Consider the following 10,289-nt stretch of genomic DNA (forward strand, 5'->3'; position numbering starts at 1 on the left):
ACGAGTCTCGCGGATTCAGTGGTCATTGCCTCTCACTGTTACTTCTGCAGTGGCGTGGGGGCAGTGGCATTGTCTGAAGTTTACGTGGAGTGGGACCCACTGGAAGACAACTTTTGACTGACATTTCTCTTCTCTATTATTCGAAGCTCAGACTTTTCTTTCTTTCTTATTTACTAGCCTCGCATGTACTTCGAGAGGCCTTTTTTAAAAAAAAAAATTTAATTTATTTTCTAATTAAAAATAATAATAAGTAGTTGTGTTCTATAAAAATAGTATTTAGTATCTTTCTTTTTTTAAAAATTTTAATTTTTTAAAATATAAAAAAATATAAATTTATTATATTATCTTCATTTTATTAATAATTTTAATTTTTAATATTTGTATTAATCAATAATATTTTCTGATATTTTGAATGTTTTTAACATTCTCTACCTTTTGCTCTTTATATATATATATATATATATATATAGTCAAACTCGAAACAGATATTAATTTTTTTTAATAGTGAATTGAGGAAAAACTCCAAATTAACACAACTGCATAAAATCAACAGGGACAAGATATCCCAATCAAGTTGTCAATAATTAAAAAACCTATCCAACTTAACACATGCCTAGACCTATGTTATAGCTCCAGTTGGCTAATCCACACAGATATCTTTTGATACAGTGCAAAATTTAAAGAAAATAAATATTAATCCTGTGATGCAGGATCGGTTTCACGCTTCCTCTCTTTCTAGCAGTTGAACGCCTAATTTAGTTTATTTTATTTTATTTTAGCAGAATCATACCACAACTTGATTGGGGAATTCAAATAAAACAAAAAATACTTGGTACGTACATGTCTGACTATTTCGTAAAACTCTCTGATAACACTAAAATATAAACAAACAGTTGAATTCACCGCAATCCTCCTTAATATAAAAGTCGGTGCATGCAATGGGTTAAGATTGTAATACAGATCAGATGGGTAAAATTATATATATATAAATTGTGTGTATTGTCCAGATGGACGGACATCTTCTTCCTCCAAATTTTGAGCAGGAGTTGAATGAGTAAGTAGCAAAATGGAAGGCAGGCTTCTAGTTTTCAGCTACTTGCTACTGCTGTAGCTACCTTGTTGCTTTCCTCTTCTTTCTTGGATCTCTTTTTCAATTCTCTATTGCTCTGGAAATAAATAATTAAACAAAAGAGCTCAAAATTGGAACACTAGTGAATTTTTATAAGGGACTATGACTGGCGAATTTTCTTTATGATTTCTGAAATGCCTCTTTTGATTCTAGGATCAAACAGAAGACAACAAAACAAAACAAAAGCAGAGGACCCCTTGACTTGATGTATCAAAAAGCAGAGAGTAAAGTTTTGAGAGATCACACCACCAAAATTTATCTAAAATTTAACTTCATGTACATGAACTTAAGGAAGATGTACTGACCGCTGAATGAAGTTGAAGGGGAAAGGGGTCGAGTGTGATGGAGCGGATGGACATCTTGGCAATCTCCAAAACGGCAGCGTCTCGAACAGGGGCAACATCACTGCTTAAATGCTCGTAAGCTGCTTCAAAAGCCTCCTGCCAAAACCGAGGCAATCGATTGCTGCTACTTCTGCTGCTCTGGGTGTACAAATCCCACATGTGCCTCACCACCTTCTCTCTCTCCTCCACCTCCTGTGTTTATATACACAAATTAAATCAATTTCTACTACAGAGTACAGTAATTTAATTTAATTTGATTAAACCATGAAATTGAACAACATATGCAAATATATTAGTACCAGAATATCGAGATCGTCGAAGGATGGAAGGTCCAAGTCGTCGGAGAGGCGAGTTAAGTTGCCGGCGGACCACTTGAGGGTAACGGATCCGGTGAACATGGACCAGAAAGCCAGCAGGAGAATCGCAGCTAAAACCCAGAACTTGTAGCGAGTCTTGTCCAAAAAGCTTCTGCCTTTGGATGATGGAGAAGAAGAAGAAGAAGAAGAAGAAGAAGAAGGTGAGGTGTCCTTCCTGAAGACCGTTGGTGTAGCTGTGGTTGATGGGATTGTTATGAGTGTCGGTGGATCGTTCTGTTTCATTTTTAGAAGATGGAGAAGTTAATAATCTTCAACAGTGCGGGCTAAAGGCTGAAGAGCGGAGGAGACAGAGAGACGGAGACCGAGACCGAGGAGAGAAATGATTTTTGGGTCTGGGAGGCTCTGTGGACTTTTTGGAACGCTAGAGTGGGTGTGGTGTGGCCCTGCCTGTGGACATGTTGGGTGGGGGTGAGTAAATGTTTGGGTGTAGAATTGTAAATTAATTAATGGGTGGCATAGAATGGGGTGGGTGAGGTGAGCCATCAATGTATCAAATTCGTTTCGTCATGCATGGTATTATTAATCACACTGACGAAACCGCCATGGATGATGGATGGGAGAGCATGGAGTGTCTCTAGTGTTTGGCCATCTACCATGCCCAATTTTGCCAGTGGAATTTGTTTTGTTTCTGCTGAATTATGGAGATGTGGGGTCCAGTTAGACGCGGGCGGGAGGGAGGGAGCAAGTAGCACTTGCCGACTAGCTTTGACTCTTGTTTCAAAACAACATCACGTCAAGTCCTTCCTCTCACCGTCACGACTCACTGTGGGGAGACTTTGAAAAATGTCAAAAATATATATATATAAATAAAAAAACAAAAATAAATAAAAATGGTCTTATTTATTTTTGAATTTCTTAAAAAATCTTTTATATTTGTATGTCTTTAGTTTAAAAATTAAGATATTTTTTATCTTTTTTGAAAAAACTTTAGCTTTTTTTGAAAAGTAAAAGTGTTTTTGTGATTAAAATTTAAATTTACTTTCGTTGTTTCATTCCAGTATTTAGCTTTTTAAATTTATTATTTCATGATATTTATTTATGAATTTTAACCCTGATATCACTTTTCCCCCATGTGGCCACTTCCAGACATACCCGGGCAGGGGGGCCCAATGGCCAAAATTGCAGCTCCAGTGCACCAAGTCTAGCTCAAGTAAGGGGTGGGTCTTACAAGCCCAGGCAAGTCCACGGATAAGTTCAATCCGAGTTGTTATTTGGGTAAAATAACACAATGCTGACATCAGCAACTAAAAAAAATTATAAAAAAACCAAAAATCTCACTATTTTTTTAAATAAATATCTACCCATATTCTTTACTTTCCACACTAAAAACTCTATATAAATTCATCTTCTCATATTTCATGTGAATAATAATTGCCCTTGACCTATTCGGTGGAAACAAAATTACAAGGACGATCACTATTCATGTAAATAGTGACAGGCCATGCCTTAGGTCCTGTTTGGTTCATGGGAAAGGAGACTTCGGAATGGGAAATCAATTACTTTCCCATGTTTGGTAAGTCTATGTATAGGAAATCGTTGCCTGGTTCATGAGAAAATAGATGGGAAAGTGAAGTCATCCTCCTAATTTGGATTTTGTTTTCCCTATTCATATGAAAGTTTGGAAAAATGAGTTAACATTAAATACATATTTTTAATGATAATTTTATCCCTATTAATAATTTAGAATTACAATATATCATTAAATGCTTTTTTTATTTGATTTAATATGAGTATAATTGAAAATTTATACAAACTTTGTTTTCCATTCCTACTGAAAACAAACATGAGAAAATAAATAAAGTTATATTTCTTAGTTACTTTCCTAGCATTACTAAATATTGGAAATGAATCTTCCATTTCCATTCATTGAAAAATAACATGAGAAATGTTTTCCTCTCAAATTTATTCCATAAACCAAACAGGCCTAGGTGAAAATGCTCTTGTGCTTCTAAATTAGCATTAATGAGAAGATGACTGTCCAGCTACTGTCCAGCTCAGCGTATTATCTCTCGTACTGGAAATTGACAAATCTTAAAGCCTTTCATTTTCCCACCGTCATATCATCATCAATATTTAAAACCTCAAATCAATAAAAAAGCAAAACACTTTCTCAACCCCTTTCTCAAAGGAAAATTCTACGGTGGACCTGGTGCATGGATGCGCCAGGTCCTATTGACCGTCAGATTGAGAAAATAATACAAGGGCTAATCTCTACCATTGAAAGCTAGTAACTGGAAACTTGTTACTGTAGGTTAAAGTGTTAAAATAAAATAAAATAAAACAAACCGAAATAGGAACGCAAGAAGCAGAAGACGAAGAAGAAGAAGAAGAAAGGCAGGGTGTGAAACAAGAACGTCGTAGTCGCTCTTAAATCTTCTTCTCCGTCTGATTTTCTTTCGACATCGAGTTTGCTGCTACTTAAGTGATGGCTGGGCAGGTTGAAATTTATGACATTGCTTGGCATATCAACTCCAAGCTATCTAAGACAAGGTGAGTCCGAATAAAATTTGGGAAAACTCAACCTCAATCTTCCTCTTCCTCGTTGCCAACGGATCACACAATAAAACTCAGATGTTGTGACGGGTAAGCACTTCTCATCCTCTTGATCTTCATGTCTTTTTTAGCTTCTTCTGTGATGGGTATCTAGGTATAAGTTGGTTAGATTTTGGGGTTTAGTGTTTTTGAATTGGGGTTGAGCTAAAAGGCTTTTGTCTAATTAATTTATTTGTCGTCTATTTAATAGGCTTAGGATATGAACTTTCATATTCCTTTAACCCACCATTGCTATTTTGTGTATCAGAGTATGAGATTTCATTAAACTCATATTTATTGGAAAAATAAATAATCATAAAAACTATTAATCTGATTTCTTTATGATTAATTCCCTGTCATTTATTTTTTTTTTCAAATATTCATACAAATTATATCCCCTACTTGGTTAATTGTGGACATATTTATACAAACTTGTTAATCAAATATGTCATTTTTTAATCCAATTACTAATTGGTTAGTCCAATTTTGCAAATAGTGTACGCATATTGCATGTTATTGACAGCCTTTTAAATTTTGAGAATGTAAATATAATATGTGATTTGTCAATGCAATTGACAAACAGGTAGCGCCATTTGTATTCCATCGTGCAATTGACAAACGAAGCAGTGCCATTTGCATTCCAATCATTTAGTTTGATACTTTTAATCTGTTTTCTGTGATCCTCTCCCATTGTTTACGCGTTTCTATTTTTTGATAATTTGGGTACGCTGATATGAATGTGATGGATTGACAATTAGGTATGCTGATATGCATATGTGATTTTTATCTCCTTTGCTCTTCTCGTGAGCAATTTCTCTGTTCTAGTGTTGTTGTATTTTTTTTTGAATGGTGCAGTTTATTGTTTGCTTGAACTCCCAGTTCTATATATGATCATGATTTTTGAGCTTGGACAATTTACTTTTCTTGTATGTTAGTTATATGATACGTTAATATGCATGTTTCTTTTTTGTGATATTTTCTTTAAGGTTTTGCATAATCAGAATGGTTAGATGCACTAAATTCCATAGTTTGTGATCTTTAGGTGTTTAATTTAGGTGATACATAGAAAAGAAAAATAATCAAATGACAAAGGTTGTTTGGTAATTGACAATAAAGGTCGTTTGGCAATTGACAATCAGTCGGTCGGTTTTTGCAAAGTTGAATGGCAATTACATAGAGTCTGTTTGTCGATTGCATTGTTGTGAGATGTGAATGTGTTGTAGCAAAATAAGGAAATTTGTCTGAGATTGCAAGTCGGCATGATGGATGTTGAGATATTGGAGTGCAAACTGGAGTGAGGGCTTTTCCAAGTGGCTTTAGGAGTTTAATTAGTTTAAGTTATTTATTTTATTTTACTTTCCTTTTTTAATAAGGACTTGTTGTCCAAGTTAGGTTAGGATTTTTAATTAGTTTTTTTTCATATTCCTTCTGGCTGTGGGTAGCATATAACAAGGGCTACTCGTTATTTTGATTAAGGTATGCATCGGAAATCACAAACATGGTCTTCTTTGTGTCGGTTGTGACAATTGGAATACTAGTATACTTCCATTTTATTGTTTAAAAAAAGAAAAAGAAAAAAAAGAAATGGAGATAAGCACGTAAACACATATTTGCAATACCATAGAGTTGCAAGGGTAAAATAAATATAAGTTATAAAATTTGAATTGTAACATACATTTGGACAAGTTTAATTATTTCCCCTAAAAATATTTGAATTAATTAAGGGTAAAATAAATACAAGTTAAAACAAATAGAAAATATTAGGTCATACGGATGGAAAATTCTACGATGGGCATGGCGCATGGATGCGCCCATTGTTATAGACCATTGGATAAATAGTTGGTGATGTGGAGTTATCCACACTGTTGAGTTAGTTACCGGATAAATCGGATGTTGTAGGTAAAAAGAAAAAAAACAAAAAAAAAGAAAAAACTCTCCTTCAGTCTGACATTCAAGTCGAGTTAGGGTAGGGTTTCTCTTCTCTCTCTCTTTCCTCTCCTCCTCGTATGACGACGAGACAGCGCGACGAACAAGACTCCTCTCCTCTCAGGTATCTCTCTCTTTCTTCTCCATAATTGTCTTTCTGATCTCTATATCTCATGGTCTCTAAATCTCCTTCTCAGGCTTCGTTTCAAAGCCTATAAGATCGATGATCATTATACAATCCAAAAAGTTAAAAAAGGAAAAAGAAAATAAGAAATCTCTACCCCAAACTGGCATATTGCTTTCTATTCAAGTTAATTATGTTGTAGGTTTGTTCTTTTTTTGTTTACAATGATTAATTTGTAATTGTTTTCATATTAGCATATTGCTTTATGTTTCCATTCATTTTATTGATAGTTTCGTGATTGTTTTTCAGGTTGGGGTAAAGAATTAGGCCAAGTACAATCCTAATATACTATTTTGGAGTCTATTTATTTGGCTACTTGAATTTGTAATATTTTCATTGTATCTGGAGATTGTAATTTTTAAAAAAAAAATTTAATATACATGATGACTTAAGATTTGAGATTTATAATTATTGGTTCTGTAGAGTGAATGTATTGAACAATACTTTCAATTACATGTATGAAGTTTATGTTGGCTTTGATGAGGATATAGTACCATTGAGAATAAGCTTTTAAAGTAAATTTGACTGTTATATCATAGTTTATGTGCCAATTGAAACAATCTTCCCATTAGCATTGTGAATGGGCATTGTACCATAAAGTTGTATTATGAGATTAGTGTATGCATGTTATTGGCAGGCTTTTTTATTTTAAGAAAGTAAACACAAAATGTGATTTGTCAATGCAATTGACAAACAGGTAGTGCCATTTGCATTCCAGTCGTGCAATTGACAAAGAAAGTAGTACTATTTGCATTCCAGTCGAGCAATTGCCATTATCTGTGCACAATTAATTGAAAATTTAAATTTAATATGTGATATGTCAATGCAATTGACAAACAGGTAGGGTAATTTGCATTCTAGTAGTGCAATTGAGAACTAAAGTAGTCCCATTTGCATCTAAGGCAATATTAACAGCTCAACGACATTGAAAATAAGCTTTTTACAAAGCAAAAAAAGCTCCCAACCCTACCCCCCCTCTCTTCTAGGGCCGCTAGGAGGGGAAGTGGTCATTGACCCTTCTCCCCTCCCCTTCTTGCCTCCTTGTTCCTCATTTCCTCCCTTCCCCCCCTTCCTTCCTGCATCTCCCTCTTTTTGGTTCTTTTGTCTTTTTTTTATTTTTTTATTATTGTTCTCCCTCTTCTCCCCCTTTATTTCTTCTCTGGTTCAGTCTCCCCCTCTCTCCTTCGTCCCCCCTCCTCTCCTTTCTTTTATGTTCTCTTTCCCAAATCTCTACCTCAAATTTTTTTTTTTTTGGCTTGTGCTTTCTTTTTCTTTTTCTCTCTCCTCCTTATTGAATGACACTCGATTGAGACCCAAAAAAAAAATTTATATAAAAAGGAATATAAAAAAAAAGGTAGCCCATTTGCATTTCAGTCTTGCAGTTATTATTATCTTTGCTCAATTATGAAACATAGTATTTCTCACTAATGATAAATCCTTCATAATTAATTGTATGTTCAAAAGATTGTAATCCATGACCAAAAAACTTAGTAGAATGCATAAAAACGTTGCTTAATAGAATGCAATTCGTAATTTCTGTCCTTGCAATTGAATTTTATGCACATTTTTGCAAATGTGGTTGCAATCATATTATACATTTTATTCCTAGAAATGCATGCTTTATAAGTTTAACATTTTATTCCTACAAATGCATGCTTTATAAGTTTATCTTGAAAATACAAAATAAAATTAAACTATATATTTGGATAAGTTTATTTCCGAAAAGGAACATTTGAATTGATTAAGGGTAATTTGTCTCATGTTTGACAATTGCTTTTGATACCATAAAAAAAGGAAAGAAAAAAAAGAGAGTATGATTTACGAGGTTTTGCATCATGATTACAACTTTAAGGTTCTTCCTAATCCCTAATCTTGTAATGTGGATCCATAACATTGTAAAATGGTGATTTACAATATTATGGATTTGGTGAGCCCTAATGTTGTAATCCAGGAGCAAAACCTTGTAAATTGTTACCAAAACTTGTAAGTTACGAGTTTAGGGATTCTTTTTACGACGTTATGGTGCCCTCAGTCTTTAATCTTGTAAAATTTTTTTTTTTACTAGAATAAGGATCCATTTTACATCACTAAGGTGCACCATTACCAATTCCTTGTAATGTGGATCCATATCCTTGTAAAATTGTGATTTACAACAATATGGATTTGGTGAACCCTAACGTTGTAATGCAGGAGCAAAATCTTGTAAATTGTTACCAAAAACTTGTAAGTTACGAGTTTAGGGATTCTCCTTACGACGTTAAGGTACCATCGGTCCTTAATCTTGTAAACTATTGTTTACTAGAATAAGGACGGATTTTACATCCCTAAGGTCCACCATTACCAATTCCTTGTAATATGGATCCATATCCTTGTAAAAGGTTGATTTACAACATTATGGATTTGGTGAACCCTAACGTTGTAATCCAGTAGCAAAACCTTGTAAATTGTTACCAAAAACTTGTAAGTTACGAGTTTAGGGATTCTCCTTACGACGTTAAGGTACCATCGGTCCTTAATCTTGCAAACTATTGTTTACTAGAATAAGGACGGATTTTACATCCCTAAGGTCCACCATTACCAATTCCTTGTAATATGGATCCATATCCTTGTAAAAGGTTGATTTACAACATTATGGATTTGGTGAACCCTAACGTTGTAATCCATTAGCAAAACCTTGTAAATTGTTACCAAAAACTTGTAAGTTACGAGTTTAGGGATTCTCTTTACGACGTTAAGGTACCGTCGTATCCCAAAATTGTAAAATCGGCCCTTTATCTTGTAAACCCTCATTTTACTAGAATAAGGACCCCAATTTACATCCTCATGGTCCGGACTTACCTGTAAACATTTGTGTTTACACATACAAGGACCCAATTTACTTTCCTAATGTCCCTAGTTACCTTAATATTATACTAGAAGTCATTCTCTTTGTAAATGACAATATTACAACATTAAGGATGTGTTTTACAATGTTGTGGAACATAACTATCCATAAAAGAGTAATACGAGACCTTAATATTGTAAACATCCGAGTTTACAAGTAGAAGGACCTAGTTTACCTTTCGAAGGTTCTCCTTTACCCTAAAATTGTACTACATGCCTTTATCTTTGTAAATTATGATATTACAAAAGTAAGGATAACTTTTACAATGTTGTGGAACATGACTGTCCTAAACAGAGTAATCTAAGACCTTAAAATTGTAAACATTTGTGTTTACACTTATAAGGACCCAATTTACTTTCCTAATGTCCCTAGTTACCTTAATATTGTACTAGAAGTCATTCTCTTTGTAAATGACAATATTACAACATTAAGGATGTGTTTTACAATCTTGTGTAAATCACTGTCCAATTATATGCCAATTGCCAAACAGGAAGGGATAATTGTATGGCCCGTATGCAATTGCATTTTTAAAATAATGAAAACTTGATAACTTCATTTACAACATTATGGATAACTATCCATAAAAGAGTAATACGAGACCTTAATATTGTAAACATCCGAGTTTACAAGTAGAAGGACCTAGTTTACCTTTCGAAGGTTCTCATTTACCCTAAAATTGTACTACATGCCTTTATCTTTGTCAATTATGATATTACAAGAGTAAGGATAACTTTTACAATGTTGTGGAACATGACTGTCCTAAACAGAGTAAGCTAAGACCTTAAAATTGTAAACAATTGTGTTTACACTTATAAGGACCCAATTTACTTTGCTAATGTCCCTAGTTACCTTAATATTGTACTAGAAGTCATTCTCTTTGTAAATGACAATATTACAACATTAAGGATGTGTT

The 10,289-nt window shown here is 33.9% G+C and overlaps 1 protein-coding gene and 1 long non-coding RNA gene across 2 annotated transcripts; one reads left to right on the forward strand and one right to left on the reverse strand.

Moving 5' to 3' along the window:
- Positions 1–742: 742 nt before the first annotated feature.
- Positions 743–2,322, reverse strand: LOC117616837. The gene is made up of 3 exons (XM_034346267.1): positions 1,773–2,322; positions 1,435–1,665; positions 743–1,166 (listed from the first exon to the last, which is right to left on the reverse strand). The coding sequence occupies exons 1-3, from the start codon at positions 2,070–2,072 to the stop codon at positions 1,089–1,091; spliced, it is 609 nt and encodes a 202-aa protein (XP_034202158.1). The 5' UTR covers positions 2,073–2,322; the 3' UTR covers positions 743–1,088.
- Positions 2,323–4,216: 1,894 nt separating this feature from the next.
- On the forward strand, positions 4,217–6,897 carry LOC117614941. Its single transcript, XR_004583933.1, has 2 exons — positions 4,217–4,433; positions 6,742–6,897. It is a non-coding gene; the product is annotated as an uncharacterized LOC117614941 (long non-coding RNA).
- Positions 6,898–10,289: the final 3,392 nt, after the last annotated feature.

This window comes from Prunus dulcis, chromosome 1, assembly GCF_902201215.1.
Source record: "Prunus dulcis chromosome 1, ALMONDv2, whole genome shotgun sequence".
Classification (NCBI taxonomy): domain Eukaryota; kingdom Viridiplantae; phylum Streptophyta; class Magnoliopsida; order Rosales; family Rosaceae; genus Prunus; species Prunus dulcis.

Excerpts from the sequence above, each read along its gene's own strand:
- LOC117616837 (XM_034346267.1), bottom strand. The coding sequence starts at position 2,072 with ATGAAACAGAACGATCCACCGACACTCATAACAATCCCATCAACCACA. Across the intron at positions 1,666-1,772 it reads TCGACGATCTCGATATTCTG|GAGGTGGAGGAGAGAGAGAA; the intron begins GTACTAATATAT and ends ATATAAACACAG. Across the intron at positions 1,167-1,434 it reads CCCTTCAACTTCATTCAGCG|AGCAATAGAGAATTGAAAAA; the intron begins GTCAGTACATCT and ends ATTTATTTCCAG.